The 22,563-nt window shown below is 41.2% G+C and overlaps 1 protein-coding gene across 1 annotated transcript in view; it reads left to right on the top strand.

Annotated features, from left to right (window-relative positions):
- The window catches only part of LOC111868698, a 161,999-nt gene that overhangs the window by 66,491 nt on the left and 72,945 nt on the right, over window positions 1-22,563 (top strand). Inside the window, exon 2 of the mRNA XM_033753138.1 lies at window positions 4,107-4,355. Coding sequence (XP_033609029.1) covers window positions 4,119-4,355 — 237 coding nt within the window. The 5' untranslated portion in view covers window positions 4,107-4,118. The remainder of the gene's footprint in view (window positions 1-4,106; window positions 4,356-22,563) is intronic.

Below are 22,563 nucleotides of genomic sequence, written 5' to 3' on the forward strand. Positions count from 1 at the left end.
AGCCAGGAACTCTGACCACTAGACCACAGAGGCGGTCAATCTGCTTATTATTTACTTCATTTTATTCCTTCCTTAAGGCCAGCAAAATATTTGGTCCGAAGAGGGGTGAATGAATTTATAATTCAGAACATTACACAGCTAGGGGTTTCGTGATTTGTGTAGGCTACTAGTAAGTCTGTAGTTGGGTTAGTGAAATCAGATACTGTGTACTGGGATATGTAAATTGGATGGAGGACATAATAGATACATACAGAATTTTGGCAGGAGATATATTATCCCGCAGACGTAGGTAAACGTTCTCGTGATTGACAGTGAAGAATGTGAGAAGGCGGTATTGATATGGATGTAAGGAAAATAAATTTAGATGCTCGAACGGAGATGTAAATGGCCGGGGATTTTAACTGTTGGTGGGCTTCGATATTAATGGAGCTGAATATTCAGGTTCTACTGACAGAGGGCTAGGCCTCTGTATTTATTTTTCTTTATATGGCATGGTCTGGATAGAAACGCAATTTTTTATAAACTAATCAAATATTCCGAATACCGGACCCTCAGGATGTCACAGTTATGGTTCTTGTTTTGACCCTGCTATGTGTTGACTCTGCTTTCTTTGTCCTGTCAATTTGTTTGCTGTGGACGTGCAGTCTGGGTGACTGATTGCCTGGTCTCTTGTTATGATAAACCCACGTTCCTTCCGCTTTCTGTTGATTGTCCTTCTTCTTTGTGGGCGATCCTCCTTTTGCTCAGTCCCTTTCTATGTAGTGATCCAAGGTGTGCTGTGCCATTTCAGACCTGAAAAATTCTTCCAATTGCATGTACGAGGGAGGGTCAATAAATAAGTAACAAATATATAAAACAAACAAACATCGTGATTATAGTCCGCAAGCGAACTATACTGACCGAGCGACCGCCGCTTGTCGGCGAAGTTTAGTGCCAACTTTAGCGGATAGAGGGTGTCGCGTGGTCAGCGCGTGGTCACCTCCGTTTAAATTTCTTCGCCATCGAAGCGTTTGCCACCCAGTTGTGAACCGCTTTACGCGACAAACACTTCCCACCGTAAAGAGGAAACATTTCTTTATGGTTACCATTTGGATCGAGTCCTTTTGCACACAGACCACGTACAACAGAACGTTACTCTTCGGTAGTATACACCTCAAGCACGGTGGTCATTTTGACTACCGAAATCAGGCTCTGATCATGCGCATGCTTTTTTGCTACCTAGATTATCATGAAGTTGGACTGTGCTACTACCTAGTGGTACACATACAACACCTATTACTTTCATAGTATGCATCGTGTTGTGTGTCACAAATAAATGGCAAGGTAAGGTTTCCGTCAGTATGATGGTCCCATGAGGACAGAAACATGTAGCGGTAGAAAATGAAATTCAATCTGAGTATTGATTGATTGTAAAACGTTTGTTGTGTTGATGGAAACCTTACCTTGCCAAACACCTCTTACACCCATTACAGCTGTTTTACTTCCATTTGTGACTTTTTTTACTACTGACTATCTCTCTCGTAATAGGCTATTACTATCTGTTCATAAATTCTTGTGTTGAACTGTGTTCTGTTGCGTCTCTCGCCCCCTTAGGCACAGGAAATTCTCTGTATTCGCTTCTGTGTTTCCCGAGACTCGTTCATCTGTTTAACCTTTGTATGTCTGGTCTGGTTTTTAAGTCGTTTTTATGACTTGAATCTGTTCCCATTTCGAAGCAGTTGCCGTCTCTGCTAGTTTTTGTTAGTCTATCTGAAGATATTACATCATACATGCTGTTTAAAGTTTTATTACGTTTTAGGTCACGTTTCTCTGTTACTGAGTGTTCTGTTTATTCAAATATTATAATTGCTTTTAAATAATCGAACCAGTATCATATACCCTTACAACTCTGCTTGAATTTATGAGGGGTAGGCCTCCTCGGCCCTTGCACCGCGACCTACAGTGGTCTATTGTGCTTCACAACTCCGCTTTGGCGTATAGTATATTTCGTTATATTGGAAAACAACGAAGAGAACACGGGGCTAGATTCTGTTCATAAAATGCCGTGTAGTCTTATTATGCCAACTATACTAAGGCCGTTGTTTCTGAATATAGAGATGGACAGGACATGTAGCATGCGTAAGACACATTTTGGTTGGAGAAGTTCAATAGAAGATTGGTGGAACAAAGTGTAGGTAAGAGGTTGGTACTACAATGGTGTTGGAGAAATAAGACGTGAAAATGTCTACTAAGTTAAAGAGGTTCTGTATTAGGTTACTAGCAACGTTTGTGTGAACAGTTTGACTAGACAATAAATTCTTTATTAGGCCCCGTAGTAGCACAACGAAACGGTCTATGTCAGTATCACCTTAGCTACGTTGGAAAGTATGTACATGTTTTGGCTTTTAAAGCCATCACACTATTGAACTGCATTTCAATGTAATGGTACAATGTAGCTGGATACTTGGCAACTGTTACGCTATAATAATACAAGGTATAAAAATACAATCAAATTATAAAATTCTTATAAAACGAGAGTTATACAATAAAGTATGGTTAAAACTATTCATGTAACGCTTCATATTGTGAAGTCAGTTGTTGCGAACTTGTTATGTTCCAGCGGACACATAGCGGTATATTCATGACGTGTACACGTAAAGTTAACTACTTGGAGGCCCGTGGTATTGGTGTAGTATTATTTGGTATTTATTGTTTAACCGGTGTCTCATTTTACAGTGTATTTTGTCCGCTCTGGTTAGAATGTAGATTGCAATTCGGCTTTAAAAGCCGAAACATGTAGCTAAGGTGATATTGACCTAGACCGTTTCATTGTTGTGTTACGACGGATCCTAATAAAGAATTTATATAATAAACACAACAGGATACACCTAATAAAAATAATTACTAGACTGGACGGGAATATAGGGAAGTATACCGAAAAGGAAACGTAACAACTCCAGGGAGATATGCTGAGGTTCGATCCCTTGGACTTCTTTCCACATCTTCAGTATGGGTGTTCAGTTGACCCGCTAGTCACATGATTGACAAACTCCATGGAATAGAATGGTTCTTGAGAAGCTAATAATGGTTGAGATAGTCAAGAAATTCATAGTACTTTCTGGAAAGCTAAGATTTGTTACGTTGCTCACAAATGCACGCCACTGGTCCCTATCCTGAGCCAAATCAATTCACATCATATTTATTTAATCTTATTTTTAATATTATACTGCCGTCTACCTTTTCCCTTTACTTTTTCGTACCAAAATATTGTATGCATATCTCTTCTCCACCAATGCCGCAAAACGCCTCTTCCTGGATTTCATCATCATAATAATATTCGGTGATGAATGCATACTGTAAAGCTTCTTTTGAAGCAGTTTTCTCCAGAATCTAATTCTTTCCCCCTATGTCCAAGCCCTCAGCACCGTGTTTTGAAACTTCATTATGCGAGTGAGAGTCAGTAATTAGGTCACAAATGGATATAAATCGTAAAAAAAAATATGTGATAATTGAACATAGGAAAAAAGACATTAATTTCTCGACATATCCTCCACCAACATTGATACACTTGTCCCATTGATTCGAAACTCGCAGCACGGAAGATTTTGGCTGTTCTCTCGACCACTTCCGCCCGCCGTGTCAACCTCTTCCTCATCAGCGACACTTTTGCCACCAGGGTTTTTTTAGCGGACCAGTTGTCAACCGCTTTACGCGACAAACACTTCCCACCGTAAACAGGAAACATTTATTTATGAATATACTTTGCAGTGAGCCATTTTTCCCTCAAAAAAGAGAAAGCACAACAGAACACTGCTCTTCGGTAGTATACCTGCAAACACGGTAGCCATTTTGACGACTGGAACCAGCCTCTGAACATGCGCATGCGTGTCTGCTACCTAGACTCATGAAGCTGGACTGTGCTGCTGCCTAGTGATACACATAGAAAACCTATTACGTCCATTACAGCTGCTTTTTTTTTAATTTGTGTCCTGTTTACTGATTACCTCGTTGGTTCTTGCCTTAATGTGAGAGACCCTATTTCACACCCATAACAATCAACAGTTGTTACACAAAGGAATTTAAATGTTGCAACAATGGCCCTGATCTGTGACGTCTTTTTCACGCAGGTGGGAGCAGCCATGAGTCTGAAGAGCACTGATAGGCCGCCCCCTCCGTCCCCTTCTTCCCCACCGCCGCCACCCGAGCTGACCGCCCTGTGGGACATGGACAGTGCTGACTACGAGTGTGACTGTCCAGGACCGCCTCCGGAGTTCAGGTTACCGCCTCCACCACGACCGCCTTTCCTCCAGGAATCTTCGGGGGCGGATTGTTCCGAGGCGCCGATCCCAGACCTGGAGACTTGTGACGCTGTGCCTGTAAGTACATGCCATGTCATGCAGCGACGCTGACAAAGAACTGCATCCTCCCCCTTCCACACCGCCGCACGGCGTTCTCTTGGCTTGGAAAAACAGCAAGACTTATACCTCACGAGATGTTGAAGTCGCAGATCTATTATAAAGTCAATCAAGGGGACGTAAACTACGCTCAGAGTGTATATTCACCAAGCTGATGGGCAGCGCAGCCGTAGCACACAGAGACCAAAGTACCGAAATAGTACTTGGAACGAAATGTTACATTTCTGATTATCTTTATAGGACTCGTTCGACGGGATCGCAACAATTACTGATGTTTTGTACGTAAGCATTATTGTGAGCACTTATCTGATTCCCAGGAGCCGGGATAGCGCAGTCTGTATAGCGACTGGCTATGGGTTGGACGACCGAGGGATAGGAGTTCGAGTCCCGGTAGGGTCAAGAATTTTTCTCTTCTCCACGTCGTCCAGACCGGTTCTAGGTTCACCCAACATCCTATCCATTTAGTACAGGGGTTATAGCTGCCGGGACGTGAAGCTGACCACTCATCTCAAACTAGTGCCGAGGTCAAGAAAATGTAGATCTGTACAACCATTCCCCCATACGCCTTCATGGCGGAGTTGAGCACAGGGACAACTTTACCTTATCTAAGTCCAAAGATTTTTGTTATCTGTAATTTGACACCTTTTAGTTTGGTAGATAACTAACGCTTCGGAGAAATCCAGCTGCCTCCATCTTCAGGATATGCTTTGAAGATGGGTGTAGCAGGTTCATCCAAAATGTTGTTACCATTTTACCAGTCTACACGGCTAACTTTCGTATTCACCGCTGCGAGAAACCGAAACTCGTATTTATAATTTCGATAAAATCGTTATGTAAAATAAGATTTACGAGTATATTGAACCAATAAGGAATTGATTGTCCTCTTGCTTATGCATGACTCGCTCAGTTCAGACAAGAAGTATACTACTGAAACAAACGGCGTCATAATCATCAGTCTACGTTTGCCACACGCGGACTTTTTAATTTTATTTTTTACGTTCATCAAACAAGGTTAATTAAGCGTGAACTGAGAAACTTGGCTCAAGCGGTTAAGGCTTCTGACTTTGAATACTGATATCCCCGATTCGAATCTAGACCGGAACACTAACCACACTGACTGAGAATTCATGTTAATTCCCTCAGTCCCTCCAGAAAAATTCCAGATGAATATCTTAAATTAGGTCACTCCGTTCACCTTTAGTTCAATATTCACTATTATGCAATTGTTCCAGTATAATCTGGGTTTCTCGCAGGGCAAGCAAATGCTTTACAAACGAACCGTGAGAGTACGAAATGTATCCGGCTTTATTTACAGTGGAAACCGTGTCGGGAGTTCTCGACTCGGTTGTTTCAGCGAGTGGGTTTGTGTGTTTACTGGCTTGTCACTCTAAGTTAATGTCTTCACTCAGTACGGCTTGCTGTAACCCAGTCACAGTTCTGCTTTCTTTTTTGTTTTCCTCTGATTTGTCACCCTGATGGAGATTATGTTTTATTTCCATGCACATTTTAGATGATGAAACACAAATGTTGTGTTCAAGAGTGTTGTAAGGAATTCTGTCATCGAAGAGAATATTTGAATTAAGGACGCAGGCTGTAACAGAAGGAAAGGGGCGTTTATATAACGAAGAGATTTGCAATTTATACCCCGCATATAATATTGTTATTTTGAACAAATTAAAGAGAATAATATGGGAACAGTAGCACCCACGAGGAAATCGAGAAATGCATACACAAATCTGGTGACCACTTCTTATAGATAGGCATAAATGAGATTATGATAGTCCATGATTTATTTTATCCGTCTTCTAGTGCATACATTCATCTATCCCCTCTTCTCACTCTCACTACATGTTTCGGCACAAATGTGCCATCTTCAGGTGCTGATCCAATCCACGACAAACTNAAATTATGATATTAAAACGAATCTTAAAGAAATAGGATACGGGGACGAGAACTGGATTCAACTGGCTCAGGTTATGTCCACTGGTCGACCATAAATGCAAGATACTTTTGACCAGCTCAGCATCTATGGGTTTTCCATGGAAACTCCTGTACTATGTACTCAGTATTTTAGGCCTTAATTAATTAATAAGTTACTTTAAGAAACATGGGAGTAATGTTAAAGATCTCTTTCATTTTAAACTTAAATTTAAATTTAAATTAACGGAATATAAATTGATATATCTTTAATTTAATATGCTCAGATTCATCACTTCCGGCTGGAAATGACAATGGATTTTGGCTCTTGGCTTTCTTATCTTGTGACACGGACGAGACTTATACTGCCTCTAGGCCGCATGAAGATTTTCTTGCGTAAGCAAAACAGTGTTTGTACGTACTAAGGAATTATTTAAGTAATCAAGGCAAACGTGGGAAAACTGTGCAAATGTTATGCCTGAGAAAAGTTGCTTAACCACAGAACAAATATGGTAATTTCTTTCTAGTTTCTTTGAACATGCTATGCAAACTTCCAAGATAACGTCAGCAGATGGACACAATGTTTATATTGTGAATAACGTATCAGGAAAACTTAAAAAGAAATCCTTTTCTTTTTTCCATCTGCACAGGATGTGATTCGCATGGGAAGGTAATTGTAAAGTATGATTCCAGAAGGTTGTAGAAGGTTGGCCTCAAATTCTCTGAGAGGTGAAAATGAAGACAAAGTTTTCCCTATGCTTAATTAAGCACCGTTCCATGAACACATGTTATGAGTGGGGGTATAGCTTCACGTATTATGAACCTCAGTACTGGACGAAGGTGAGCGGTCAACTTCACGTCCTGCCCGTTTCATAGCCGTGAAAAGACCCATCAATACCCATTGGATGGGCGGCTGTGTGTTCCCAGAGACGTTCTGGACACTATGGACAAGATAAAAATCTCTTGCGTGAATCTGGAATCATTCACGAGTTCCCTGGTTGTCCAGCCCGTAGCCTGATCACTATAATACCAACTGTGTTCTGAGGTAAACCACGCAATAATATCCGGACCAGTAATCGAAACCGGGACCGCCATAATATGAAACAGGGTTGATAGTACTGGATCGCGAGCTTTGATGAGCCTGATATGCAGCAGTACGTAGACAGATCATTTGATCAAGGATGGTACTCGATTTTCTTCAGTCACACTTTCTTCATTATCGGAGAATTTACTGCAATAAGCCAGAATATAAGGTGACATCCTACATTTCCCATCAGATAATCAGATTTTATTTTTGCCAAAATTGAATATGTCGTCCACTTCTGAGAGTCGTAAGTAAACATAAGCAAAAACATATACTATTAAGAAATAATAAATTCAACTTTTAATAATATTGAATAATATACGTAAAGGTCTAGAATAAAAATTGAATTTTTTTAAAATTGTTGTGCATTACTTTTGGAGTGACCCTCGTAATTAGAATTAACAATTAGAACTTCACATAATCATATTCATATTTATAATATATACCTGGAAAATAAGGCAACCCTTTTTCTTGTAAAAAGCTGTAACTTAAAAGAAAAAAACTCTGCTTATATTCTGGCTAATACGGCATTCTTCTCATATGAGTTTGTGTCACATGGGCCGTTGTAGCACTTACCGTGTGGCTTGCATAAGACTCTGAAGAGAGGCTGCGGAGGATGTTCTGAAATAATGAGATTGAAGCCGAGTGCGCAGCAGGAAGGCAAGAAAATACGGGGAAAAACACACACTTACATAGATACACATAAAAAAGATGAAAAGGAGATTTGAAAATGAAATGTATATGAAACAGAAAATGATGAAAAATTGGTCATATTAAAGCGGAAGGAAAAGTGAAACCTTTGGCAAAAAGTAAGGACGCTTTAAAAGCACCAGGATAAAATTGTATAGCTAAGAACAAGGAAGAGAGGAATTCTTCGAATATTAAAATTTTACCGGTCGTTGAGCCCTGAAAAATTGGTCTTTGATTTTTAGTATTTGTTTGGCTACCCTCAACGCTTTCTGCATGGCTCTGCGTATTCTCTACATTCTAATATTCGGGCAGTCTGGAACTGCTTGTTCTTCGCATACACAAATCATTACCGTGATATCAAAACATTTCCATGCGTTACGGTAGTTAAAGCTTTCTCCAGGGAGAGCGAGTGTGTCATTTTAACCGTAATCTACCTCAAGTGTTTTCAGGAAAGTTCAGACTCAAATTTAGGACAGGGAACAGGCTTTCGAAGGATATTCCTAGATAGCCCTGCGAATCATAGAAGGTGTCGAAAAGGAAAGTCTCGAATCTGAGACAGAAAATATGGTCGAGAGTTCAACGGGACTAGGACCCGAGAATGACTGCGCTGGCGAGGACCAGCAGCAATTGCAAACGACAGACCCATCCTCTCATCAGATAGAATGTCCCACGTCAATAAACCCACAGCTGTCTGACAGTATAGATGTGTTATTCCAAGACATACTGGCCGATTCCAAGACATACTGGCCGATAATCGTCGATCGTAACACAAGACTCAGACAGGGGTTGTCCAGTGATTGAGGTTAGCTCTTTCTAAGGGACCCAACTGGATAGATGTCTTCTCCCAGTCACCTGAGGACGGAAACAGATACAGGTTCCGAAACGTCGTGTCTTCTGTAACCTAGAATTCCGGACGATGGAAAAGTCCAAAAACCCAGTAATACTGTGTGTCATCCACCATCGTCAGAACCTTTTAGAATCTAATTATTTACCTGTTTTGTCGTATGAAATGAGGTGAAGACGGATGTCATATGGAAGAAGAAGGGGCTCTGGAAGAACGAAGATGATCCATCAGGATTAAGGAACGTTGTCAAGCACGTCGATCAGTTCATCACGCTAAAGCGAGCAAGCCGGGAAGGATATGCTGTAGGATACAGGAGCACAATATCCTGAAGTAGCTCCCTACTTTCTTTTTCTCCTCCTTTCACAATTTCAGAGCTTATGAATTTTATTCTCGTGCCTTGTGAGGAGACGAGAGAAGTCAGCCGAGGAACAACCACTTTCTTCCACCACAGAATCTTATTGTGGAGTCGTAGAACAAAGCAAGAGTCGATATAATTCTCTTGGCGTTGTAGGCCTACTTAACAGCCAGTGGCTGACCCTGCGTGCCCAACTCTTAAGTCCCTTTTTTTTATTGCTAGTGGGGTGGGACTAAGTCCCTTGTACTGCGGCCACTTCTGGCCTATTGTACCAGCCCTAGATGATAGGTGAGGAGGATTGTGGAGCAATTGGTGGACTGAAGATTGGCAGGGGAAACCGAAGTACTCGGAGAAAACCTGCCCCAGCGCCACTTTGTTCACCACTAATCCCACTTGACCAGATCCGGGATTGAACCCGGGCCGCCGCGGTGGGAAGTCAGCGACTAAACGCTTGAGTTATGGCGCGGCCATGTTAAGCCCTTACAGTTGGATCTGAGATCATGTACAGAACGACAGAATAGCGTTTAGATTATCATTTCGGATTAGATTAAGATATGTGAGTTAGACGTCGATTTCACCACGACCGCCAACAATTTACTGTGCATCCCATTCCTAAAATTAGTCCAAAATCACGTAGAAGTTGCGTGGATGAGAGTCCCAGCGATATTTTCTTCTGCGTTTTGCACAGTTTTAATTTTAAGTCTCAAAAGAAAACGGAAATGAATAATTTTCCCCCCACTTCGTTCCAGAAGAGACGTAAATATTTTGAGTTGCAGGTGTATATTCTGTCATGTCAGGTGGATGACTTTTCACCACGGCATGGCGCGTCCTCAGACAGCAGACAAGGGGTAGTCTTTCAGCTTGGTGTTTGGACGTGGGTCTAACAACCCATAACCTTAAAAAAATAAGCTTGTTACGAAATGTCACAAAGGCCCTCGGATTTGGACGGATTCTTTCGATAAACGACCTAAGAGAAAGAAAATGAATATGAGATTTGGTACTTGGAATGTTCGAAGTTTGTATAGGACAGGTTCGCTAGGGGCAGTGGCGGAAGAAATTTCAAAATGTAAGTTAAATTTAGTGGGAGTACAGGTCAGTTGGGACGGAGGTGGCACTGAACCAGCAGGCGAATGCACGCTTTTCTGTGGACAGAGGAACGAGTGTCATGAATTGGGTACAGACTTTTTGTACTAAAGAGAATCGTATCAGCAGTTAAGAGGGTAAAGTCCGTTAGTAGTAGTATGACCAACATAATACTAAGAGGTCGCTGGCGTGATATCATCGCTCTGAATGCTCGTGCCCCAACAGAGGATAAAATTAATGATATGAAGAATAGTTTCTAATAGGAAATAGAACGTGTATATTCGATAAATTCCCTAAATACCATATGAAAATTTTGTTAGGAAATTTCAATGCCAAATTAGGGAGGGAAGACATTTCAAAAGCAACAATTGGAAATGAGAGTTTGCACGAAATTAGTAATATTGGAGTTAAGAGTAGTAAACTTTGCCATATCCAAGAAACTTACTGTCAAGAGTACAATGTTCCCGCATCGTAACACCCATAAATTTCCTTCGATGTCTCATAATGGAAAGACACACAATCAAATAGACCATATTTTGATAGATAGGAGACGGCATTCAATTATACTTGATGTCCGATCATTCAAGGCAGCAGACTGTGATACTGACCACTACCTGGTGGTGGCAAAGGTTAGGGAGAGACTGGCAGTGAGTAAACAAACAAAATACAGATTTCGTATGGAGAGGTTTAGTCTCATGAAATTAAATGATGTAGAGGGTAAAGAACAGTGTAAAAATTGCGATCTGCTTGTAAATTCCTATAGTATTTTGAATAGGTGGAAGAACTACTTCTCTCAGTTATTGAATCCATATAAGGTCATTGATGTTAAGCATAAAAAGAGCGGAGCCATTAGTACATGTTCCTAGTTCTGCTGGTGTGACAGTGTGGAGTTGAAAGATAAATCGCCAGGTAGTGACCAAATTCCGGTGGAACCGATTCAAGCGGGAGGCGAAATATTACGTTCTACGTTCCATAAATTAATTAATTCTATTTGGAATGAGGAAGAATTGCCTGATCAGTTGAAGGAGTCTCTTATTTTACCTGTTCACAAGAAGGGTGAAGAAACCGACTGTAGTAATTATCACTACTATCAACTACATACAAAATTTCATCAAATATTCTTCTCTCAAGGTCAAGTCCATACGTAGATGAAATTATTGGGGATCATCACTGTGGGTTGTCCAAAATTGAAGAAGAAAAGCAGATATAGGGCCTGTTATTTTAACTACTTCACTGCGGTTACTGTAGGTATCACAAGAGTTCAGTTATAAGTTTCATATAGTTTTCAAAGTACTCATACAACCATTCCCATGGACACTGTTAACCACTTTGTCGTAACGGTGGTGCAGTGTGTTTTCTGTTAGGTAGAAACGAAATTTTTAACCGCGCTGTGGGTAGAAGGGGGCTGAATATATAAGCAATGAAAGAAGCCACACAAGTTTAACTAAGATGCGTTAAGGAGAAACGTCTTGAGAAATTCATAATTGATAATTAAAAAGATTACATCTTTCAGGAAATCGAACTCGGGCCGTGTAATCCGCAGCCAGTTGCTTTACTGACAGAGCTACCACAGTGCATACATTTTTGACCGAAAGGAAATGAACTTTCCGTCCGCTACTAATGCTCTAAACAGGGTCCACTTATTATGTGGTCAGGTCGTGAATAATGCTGAAGGGAGTCTGGTTTAGCACGGCCAATAAATTTTATCCCACTAAAGTTTGTTTCCAAAACGAGTAGCAGTCGGTCAAGCGGTTTGTACCGTACATCGTTAATGAACTGCTTGAACAAGGCTGACAGCATGTGTCAGCAAGTAAACTGATCCACTCGGAACAGGGTGTCTATAAAAGTGTTCTTACAAGACGATTGTTTTGTTTTATTTGTTTGTTACCTATGCTCATTTATTTTCATATTACACAGAACTTAGCGCGATTTAGAAGCTTCTATTTACTAATCTACAAAGAAAAGCACAATAGACCACTGTAGGTCGCGGTGCAAGGGCCGAGGAGGCCTACCCCTCATACAGTCTACAAAGAAATTCTCTACTTTTATGTGACCAAAAATGTATTCACTCTGTTTACAAAACATATCATTTGAACATATCCTGGACTCAGTACTGTTCCAAAAATCTCTTTTGAATATTATATGAAATCTGCACCTTGATTTTTTTTTGTATCAGATGCTTTCGATCGCCTCTGTGGTCCAGCGGTCAGAGTTCNTGGCACTAACTTCGCCGACAAGCGGCGGTCGCTCGGTCGGTATAGTTCGCTTGCGGACTAAATCACGCAGTTTTTTTTTTCTTTTTGTTTTAGTCCTTTGTTACTGCATTTCTCGTAGATCAAAACATCGCCTATCTTGTGGCTATTTTGTAATTATTGTGCCACACGATATGTTAAAATCTGAATGTAATTTTAGACACAGCTACTTCTTCGATGCATAATTCTGCAGTATAAAATTTTCAATCTTGGCTGTTTCTCAGGAAGAAGCGGCAGATCACAACTCCTCTGCATCTGCAAACGATTTCTTGGGGTGAGACCTCGAGTCTTACCCTCCCTACCTGGAGGCGTGTTTTCATACAGTTCCCCCCTTCATATTTTCTGTTTGATCCCAGAGCACAGACACTCAAGCGCAAACACGTACCTGTTGTAAGGATACCATACTTGAGACTAAAAATATCAGTTACCTTTTCTTTTTCTGACCGGTAAGTCCTTGAAGCATTCAACAGCCGCTTGCTACTTGATTATTGGAACCGCTTGGTATTTTAATTGGAATTCTTTGTAACGTTTGAAGACCTCTCGTTCAACTAGCTTTTACTTAACGTGTTGGCAGTAACCTGGCCATTTGTCACCCAACCTACTGTCCTTTGGTCCATTGTCCATGTTTCTTAAAAACCAGTTCGTCGCTGTCATTCCGTGTAGACTGGTCGGTAAGCCTGACTTCTACAAAACGGGTGTCTTGTTAAAGTACGCAGCACTGAATGTACATAAATTTACGACGCATTCAACTGATATAAATTTTGCTCTAATTTGAAAATTAAAGAGAAAGCTGTATTTTATCTTGTTACTCGGTGAAGTTGAAAATAATTTTATGTTTATAAAACTGCAGATCCGGTTACTTATTTGCGGTTAAATGCTCTCTTTTTTACTTGATTACTTGATTCGTTAAGTATATGTCTTGTATATTATGATTTATATTTAATTTGCTCAAGTATTTGTAGGAATGACCGCTTCTGTGGTCTAGTGGTCACAGTTCCTGCCTAGAGATCCAGAGGTCCTGGATTCGATTCGCGGCATTACCACATTTTCCGAGAAGTAGTGAGTCTGGAACGCGGTCCACTCAGCCTCATGAGGATAATTGAGGAGCTGTTTCAAGGAAATAGCTGCTCCGGTCTAGAAAATCGAAACTAACGGCCGTGGGGATTCGTTGCGCTGACCACGCGACACCCTGTATCCGCTAAAGTTGGCACTAACTTCGGCGACAAGCTGCGGTCGCTCGGTCGGTATACTTCGCTTGCGGACTACAGGCCACGGAGTTTGTTTTTATATTTGTAGGAATTCTGCATGCCGTTCTCCGTGTGCCTTATTAATGAATTCGCGGCAGCGTATTGATTAAAAGCAAGCACAATTATCCATCATTCGCACCGAATGTGATTGCTTCCCTTATCAATATCACAGAATATAGTAGCTGAAACCGTAAAGAAGGAATTACACTCAAATTAATAAGCTAAAATGTTCCAATATAATAAATTTAGAGGCCGGTTTTTAATCGCGGCCAGAATTCTGTTACAACAATTACACGTCGCTTTAACAGCTTATCAATTCGGAACATATTGACGGAGAGCAAATTAAATTTCATAATATCTTTTGGTGTTTTCTGTTAGGTTCGCTGTAGGAAACAGGAAATACAAAATTTGTAGTTTTCATTACAAAAGTAATAGAAGCCGGGATAGCCCAGTTGGCGTTCGACTGGATACGGGCTGGACTGCCGAGGGGTCGGAGTTCGAGTACCGAAAGGGCAAGATTTTTCTCCTCTCCACGTCGTCCAGGCCGGTTATGGGGTCTACCCAGCTTCCTATCCAACGGGTACCGAGGGTTTTTTCTCCGAGGATGAAGCGGACCAGGCGTGAAACTGACAAGTAACCTCCAACTAGTGCTGAGGCCATGAAAACGTGGTTGAAGATCTGTGTATTTGTTAACACCTTGTGAAAAAGGAATCAGTTGTTTGGGATTTTGAAATAACTTTGTACGTCTTTGAATTCCTTGCATTTTAATGACCTGGTATTCACAGAATCCAAGGCAGTCACATTTCTCTTGTGCTTTGCTGCTTTAAACACAAACACAGAGCGACTTATCATTATTGGAACTTCAGTTGCTGTCTGGCAGGAGAGCCAAGCATTGGCCTCTTCCATTCCAAACCACGTGGTATTTTAAAACACTTTGCCTACTACATATTTTACGATAATCAAAGCCCGGACACATAAAGAAAATTTTATTCTTGTAGCAAGAGTATATCAGGAATTTACTGGCACTTTCCTGTTTAAATTTGGAAACATTTCAAAACCCTCTTCCTTAGCGTTATTAGCTTCTTTCATTTTCAGACTGTAAAATATGATCTCTGACTTCCAGCAAAATGTAACATGCCCCTGTGGGAAATTACGGAAACTAACCATGCTGGTGTCGATAAACATTTATTCTAACATTATTCAACGCGCTGAATAACCCAGGTGGTGGCGTTCGTATGTTAACGTCACACATTCTCGGGAGCGGACGTGAATGCTTCGAACAGCCGTGAAATTCATGTAATAGACTCACCGTTCCTTATTCAAAACCGAGATTCTGTTTTGAAATCTGAATATTTTGTGATTTTCCTTTCACGCGTGTCACAATAGTTCGCCAAATATTCGTTATGTCACTCGACTATCTGAAGCAAGGGTAGCTCAGTCGGTATAGTGACGGGCTACGGACTGAAAGGCGATTCCTCGAAAGAACTTTTCTCTTCTCGACAATATAGACTGGCCCACGCTGTAGCATAGTTGGTTGAGGCACCATGCTACAAGCCGGAGGGTCTCGGGTTCAATTCCCGATGAGGTCACTGGATGTTTCAATTTACCTAATCCATCCGGCCGCACCTTGGCCCTGGGGTCGACTCAGCCTCTGACAGAAATGAGTAGCAGGAATCTTCCTGGGGGGGTAAAGGCCGGCCGGCTCGTAATGCTGACAACCTTACAGCTATCTGTGAGCCGATTGTCTAGAAAGTATGAGAGCCTTGACGTCTCGTAAGGCTATGGGCCTTCACGGGCTTTTACAGGAATAGCTCTACTTTTGTGCCCTTATGCATATTTATCTGATACGAAATATTGCATTATTTAATACCAGCACAGCTATGTTTTATTTAATTTATTTGTAAATTTATATACGTAAAGTTTGTACGACTGATCTTCCAAATTGAGACGCGCATTACATTGGGGGCACATTGGCCTAAAGTCGGACAGACAGATAGGTTAAGAAATTGTGGCATTTAGACCCGCTGCTAGGTAACGACCGGAAAACAAACAGCTCAACAGTGGTCGTTACTAAGCAACGGCCCTGACTCAGTCAGGCAGTGAGTTCATTATGAGATTCAGTCGCGTCGAGCCGTTGCTGTGAGAATCTGGTAGCTGAGGCCGGGGATAGTTCAGGAAGCCAGGGGAACGTCCGCTGTTTGAAGCCGGTACCGAGCAACGGCAATGAAGACGTGACTGTGGACGCTGTCTGTGAGTAATAGTGAACAGTAAAGTGTAGTCATATGCTGTATCAAAGAGTCAAGTAAATCCGATCATCAACCCAAAACCAGTCTATAGTCACTCTATCACGTGACAATTTTTTTTAATATCAGTGTTTTAATATTCGTTTTAACACTCTCTCTCCATGTCGTCATCAGTTAAACAAGTGAATAGTTATACTCCCTACCAGAATCCGGCATTAATTTCCTAATTCGCCCATTCGATCTGCGTGTTGCGCCTATTGTAACCTTAATTCTGGTAGAGAGGAGATTACGAAAATCCACTTTGCGTAGTCTAATTTCCCCTTTCTGATATTCAGTTTGTTTCCTTTCTCTTATGCTTTCTTACCATTTTTCTTTTCTTGAAATAACCTTGCTTTGAGTGTCAAATAGTGCCGCGTGTAAATTATGTTCTCCCGTCATTATAAGAGGTCATGTTTTGCATCGGTACAAAACAACGGCGAACATCTTTACTTCATGTTTTATATCTAAGTAAGCTGCCTCGTAAAACATACGTTAAATGGGAGAGAGGAACAACACAAGAAACAGAACTAATTAATTATGTGTGATCACTCGAAGGATTTACTGTACGCAATAAAAAAGAAGATTGAAGATAACAGCTGAACGTTGAAAGCGACGTGAGTGATGTAAAAGGGTGACGGAACCCCGCGCGTAAGATTAGCCACACCAGTTTACAAATATAAACTGGAAAACAAAAAGACACGCGTAGTGGTGGAATTACCAGTTTTCTAATTAGAAGGCACACTTAGTCCGTTTACTTATGTTAATTGTTAAGAATCAGAAGTTAAGTAAGAACACGTTAATTTGCACTATTTCTGACCTTCTGTTAGTGAATCTAGAGGGAATAGACGTTATGTATTCTTAGGTAATGCCTGAGGTCTGATCGATTGTACCGTATTTAAGCGAAGAGTAATCTTGGAACCGCCGTGCCAGCTAAGGCATGAACTGTCTTCGCCTGCTCTAACGCTGCGATCGCGGGTTCGAATACCACTCAAGGCATGGATGTCTGTCGGTGTTTATTCTGTCTGTATAGGTAGCGGCGTCGGATTTGCGACAGGCTGATCCCCTGTCCATGGAGTCCTACCGACTGTCTTACGATTAAGAAACTGAAGTGAAAGGAAACGTTCCACGGGTGCCCTATGCTCCGAAATGGGAGTAACACGAGAGAGAGAGAGAGAATTTTTGTATTGGACAAGCTGCAACTGAAAGTATGCTAATTTAATTATATTTACCCCAATAATTTATGTGTTGTAATGTATTTACGTAACTCCATTCTGTGCTTAACTAATTAAGCACTACTCCATGAAGGCGTATGGGAGAGTGGATGTATAGATCCACATTTTCTTGACATCAGCACTAGTTAGAGGTGAGTGATCAGCAGGGCCCGGATTTTGATGACCTGAAAATATTTTAAAAATGACCTATGAGATGACCNAAAAAAAACAAATAATTACCTATAAAATTTACATTTCTGTAACCAGCAGCTCATATCCGAGATTTATATATTTAAGAGCATCGCATAGGATACAAGGAAAAAAATATGACATGTCATCAAAATCTGGGCCCTGTTGATCAGCTTCACGGCCCGGCCGCTTTACTCCCGGGAAAAGAGCCTCAGGGGCCCATTGGGTAAGAGGTTGTGTGGGCCCCAGAGCCGGTCTGGACGACGTGCAGAAGAGAAAATTTTTGAACCTATCGGAACTCGAACTCCGACCCCTCATCACGTAGCTAGTCGCTATCCCGCCTCCTGATATTGAGGTGGACGTCAAGGAAAGGAAAAATAAAAAAAGAACACGATTTCGCCTGTGACTACAGTAAATCGAAAGATGTTTTGGGAAGTGATGCTCGGGCTGTGGGAATGTAGATGGGCCGGCGTTCTTATCTCCACGGCTTTGCATCCGTTCCCTGCTCACCCGGTGATGTATGCTTTGGAGTCTAGCAGATTCCTAGCTGCCGTCTGGCTATGGGCCACAGGAATCCCGTCAAATTACAACCACCACAGCATAAGACGGAGTGCAGCGTCTCAACTCGGCCAGATTTCGGGTCGACCTCGCTGAATATCTTGTCATGGGTTGGCATGTGCTCGGCGTATTCCAAGTTTTGCTACACCTGAAGTTGTGTAGACAAAACAGAGAATTGAAAATTTTGGACGCACTTTCCTTTCTATTCAGTAACAATGAAGATAACCTCTCTCTATCTCGCGCCCGACGCATAAGGCTGGCAAACTCACCGCCATCTGTGAGCCGAATGTCTAGAAAATGTGGGAGCTTCGACGACTCACAACCCTGTGGGCCTCCTCAGCCTGTTATAGGGTTAGCTTTTACTTACTTTCTTTATTTCCTTCGAGTTATAAAGGACGGACACGTATGTACAGTGAATTGATTGTCATGTCGGCTCTTACGAACATTTGTTTAGTGTACTCAGATTCTATGCGTGTCCGAGAAGCTGTCTATCATATAAGTTAAAAACGGGTTTGAAGTAAAGGATACAGAGAGATTACAGAGGTAATTATGCTTAGAGTTCGAATCAGTAATGTATATGTTGTTTAATCGGTTGTTAGATAATGGTATAACATGGTTGGTGGAGACCCGCTCCTCAGGTTTGCAATAGAACAAAATTCACACACTAATGACTGACCAAGGCCGTGACATAGCTCAGGCGGTTAGTCTCCGGCTTCCCACCACTGCGGCCCGGGTTCGAGCCCAGGTCAGGTCATGCGGGATTTATGGTTGACAAAGTGGCGCTGGGGCAGGTTTTCTCCGAGTAGTTCGGTTTCCCCTGCCAATTCTCATTCCGCTGACTGCTTCACACTCATCATAATCTATCATCCGGGGCTGGTACAGCAGGCCAATTAGTGGCTCAAGTACCAAGTAGACTCAGTCTCACCTCACCCTAAGAAACAAAATTCAGACCGACCAACCAATTTGTTTATGTAGGATCCTTTTTAGTAACAGCAGTCCATGTTAAGTTGTTCAAGAAATTCCTTGTTACTATAGTCGAAGTTTCGATAAATTCCCCACAAAAATATGCCTTGAACCTATCCTGGGCCAATTTAGTGCAGTTCATATGGATGTCTATTGGCTGTTAGGAGACCTTAGGCGATTCTGAATAATGGATAAAGCAATCTACGTTCGCCACTGTTTCGTCGCTAGGCAACCATATCTGGTTCAGTGCTAAAGCGGTCTATTTTGTATTTGCAGGCCATATATTATTCATGCAGACAACACGGCAAGTAAATTATAGAAACAATGCACGCTGTCACGTCCTTTGGTTTTTCGAACCAGAATTTCATGAAAGAGGGAAATAATTAGTTTGTAAATTAACAAGTTAAGTACTCTTTTATATTCATGTTGCTTGTGTAAAGTTTACCGAGGGCGAGGAGTACTTTCTCTTGGGATGTGACGCCGTGTAGACCCGCTTCTTGCTTGATTTACGTTTCGAAACGTCGGAAGAGTTCTACTAGACTACAGTGCTCTACATGCCAGAAGAGGCTGCGGCTGTAGTTACAGAAAATTCTTATACAGAATATGTTAAAGGTGTTTAAATAAGAGCTCAGTATTTACGTAGTTACAAGGCAAAATTAATGTACGTAAGAACTTGTACTCTTCTCCAAGTATAATTAGAATGATCAAGTCAAGGAGGATGAGGTGGGCAGGTTATGTAGCACGAATGGGGAGACGAGGAATCCGTATAGGATATTGGTGGGAAAGCCGGAAGGAAAGAGACCACAAGGAAGACCAAGGCGTAGGTGGGTGGACAATATTAGAATGGATCTTAGAGAGATAGGATGGGATGGTATGAATTGGATAGATCTGGCTCAGGATAGGGACCAGTGGAGGTCTCTTGTGAACATGGTAATGAACCTTCGGGTTCCATAAAATGCTGGGAAATTCTTGAGTAGCTGCAGAATTGGCGGCTCCTCCAGAAGGGCTCAGCTCCATGAGTAAATAAGTAAGTCATTTAAGATGTTAAATTACCTATTATTGTTTACTTTTTATGAAATTCATTAAATGTGCATGTAGAATATTAATATAATATACTCGTACATATAATTACAGATGTTAAGTGTTTATTAGAAATGTCATATAAAGAAAAAGGAATTCAATATTTTAGTAGTATAGTCTATTTTAAGACAGATCTGGGCTAGAATGGACGTTAGCAATCAGTTATATAGTAGGACTATTTTCTCAGTTAGTTTGTTTTGTTTTTGTCATGTCATATCCGGACATTTTTCTTGTAATTTTATAATCCTTGTATTTCCCAAGTCCGGTCTATAAAACCGAAATTGACGTGCATAGGGATTCGCTGAGCTGACCACGCGACACCCTCTATCCGCTAAAGTTGGCACTAACTTCGCCGACAAGCGGCGGTCGCTCGGTCGGTATAGTTCGCTTGCGGACTAAAACCACAAGAGTTTGTTGTTTTGTATTTTCCAAGACTAATATACAAAATAAAACTTCTATGTATTTGAATATTTGGTATTTATGTAGCAGACCATAACACAAAATAGGCCTGCTCATGACGACATTTTAGCGTTTATTTCCTGACTGTCAATTTTAGGAATATGATAGTAGGATAATGAATTAGCAGGGGTAGTGCACAATTAACAGCTAACCGAAGAGCAGTATAACAAAAGTGTGGGGTCATGATACCAGCAGCAATCCCATCCCTTCGGTTTGCTCAGATTGTTCTACAAATAGGTATTAAACGGCTCCCCTGAAAGCAGGCCAGACAGTTAACTCTCACTAACCCTGCTCCCAGTTGCGTCTCTATACAAAAAGATCGGCACCAAGGACCATGAGCCCCAATCTTTGTACGGCCCAGTCGGCAAGACTCTGTAATTAGACACTTGTTTATGTTTTATAGCATAATTCCTCAAATTATACAGCTTTGGTCACATAGTTTGGCTCGAATAGTCATCAGGTGTTTTGAGAGGAAGATGGGTATAAGTCTATAGCTCACTCACTCATGGAGCTAAGCCCTTCATGAGAAACTGCCAATTGTGCAGCCACTCGAGAACTTCCCAGCATTTTATGGAACCCGAAGGTTCATTACCGTGTTCACAAGAGCCCTCACCTGGTTCCTGTCCTGAGGCAGAGCAATAGCTATAGAAATAAGTGGATCAAAAAGCGCAAAAGTTACATCTTCATTAAAGAGACGGGTGGTCACCGCGCAGTGTAACGCGTACTTCAGCGTCGTTATCTCAGGTTTTATTAAAATCTTATGCACAAAAATTAATTTTGAAATAAATCGAACTTCTTATTGTATATATTTCTTTAGCAATATTTAAACAAGAACTTCTGGGAAGAGCTAATCACCTATTTTACTTTGATATTACACGGATCGCATAGACAGTTCTTCGTTGCCGCGGGAACGTGTTTAGCGAGTGTTTGCCTGGCAACGATAACGGAATATACATGCAGACACAGCCTTGTGAGAGGGATTTATGAAGTCTACAGTTAAGATGGGCTGAGGTACCATGTTATGCATACCAAGGTCCGTAAATATTGGTTCTGGCATTTAAAATTTGATGGGGGAGGGGACATTTATAGACACACAGCATGATGTTCTCGTAATCCTACTTTATTTTTTTTTAAATAAGGAAAGTAGGCTAAAAATAAATGGTTAATCTTATTATCTGAACCAGTTGATTAAATAGGAACTGCCTGGTAATTATTTTTTGGAAATATCTACTTCATCTTAATATTATAATAATTTCTTTCTGTGGACAGAAAGACGCATTGTGGAGCTAGTTTTACTTTTCGATTTTTAAGGGAACACTTCCACTTTGTGCTTGTTTAAATTAAACTTTCATGAAGTTAAATATTGGTGTAAAATACAAACTTCTTTACTGGAATATTTTACAGCAGTTAGTGGGTTCGCTAAGATATGTAGGAGATCCTCTTTGTGAGTCAGGAAACATCAGCGTATTGTGCGGTTCCTGGAGTAGGTGCTTCGGTTTGATACCCAACAGAGTGGCCCAGGACAATAGGCCCACCATTTATATAAAACAAGAAATATTACTCACGGCCGAAATAGTTAAGTCAATATAGTGACTAGGCTACAGAGAAGTCAGTACTCGATTCTGGGCAAAGGCAAGGGAATGTTCCTTTCATCGCGTCCCGGCTGATCCTGGGGTGTACAAGCACTCCACTCCTCCAATGGGCACTTTGGGGTCTTTCTTTGATTGTAAAGCAATTGGAGCGTGAAGCTGACTATTCTATCTGGTTCTAGTGTCGAGGTTAAGAATGCGTGGAGCTATATCTCCACTCCCTAGAACGAGTTTATGGCGTTATATCTGATTGAACACAGGGGCATCTTTACCTTTACAATTTTTCATTCATTCATCAGAGGCTTTACACCCGATTTATTGGGCTCTGGCATCTTCTTCAGTTTCGTATCTTTTTTTTACACAGAC

Source organism: Cryptotermes secundus, unplaced genomic scaffold (genome assembly GCF_002891405.2).
Source record: "Cryptotermes secundus unplaced genomic scaffold, Csec_1.0 scaffold1184, whole genome shotgun sequence".
Classification (NCBI taxonomy): Eukaryota; Metazoa; Arthropoda; class Insecta; order Blattodea; family Kalotermitidae; genus Cryptotermes; species Cryptotermes secundus.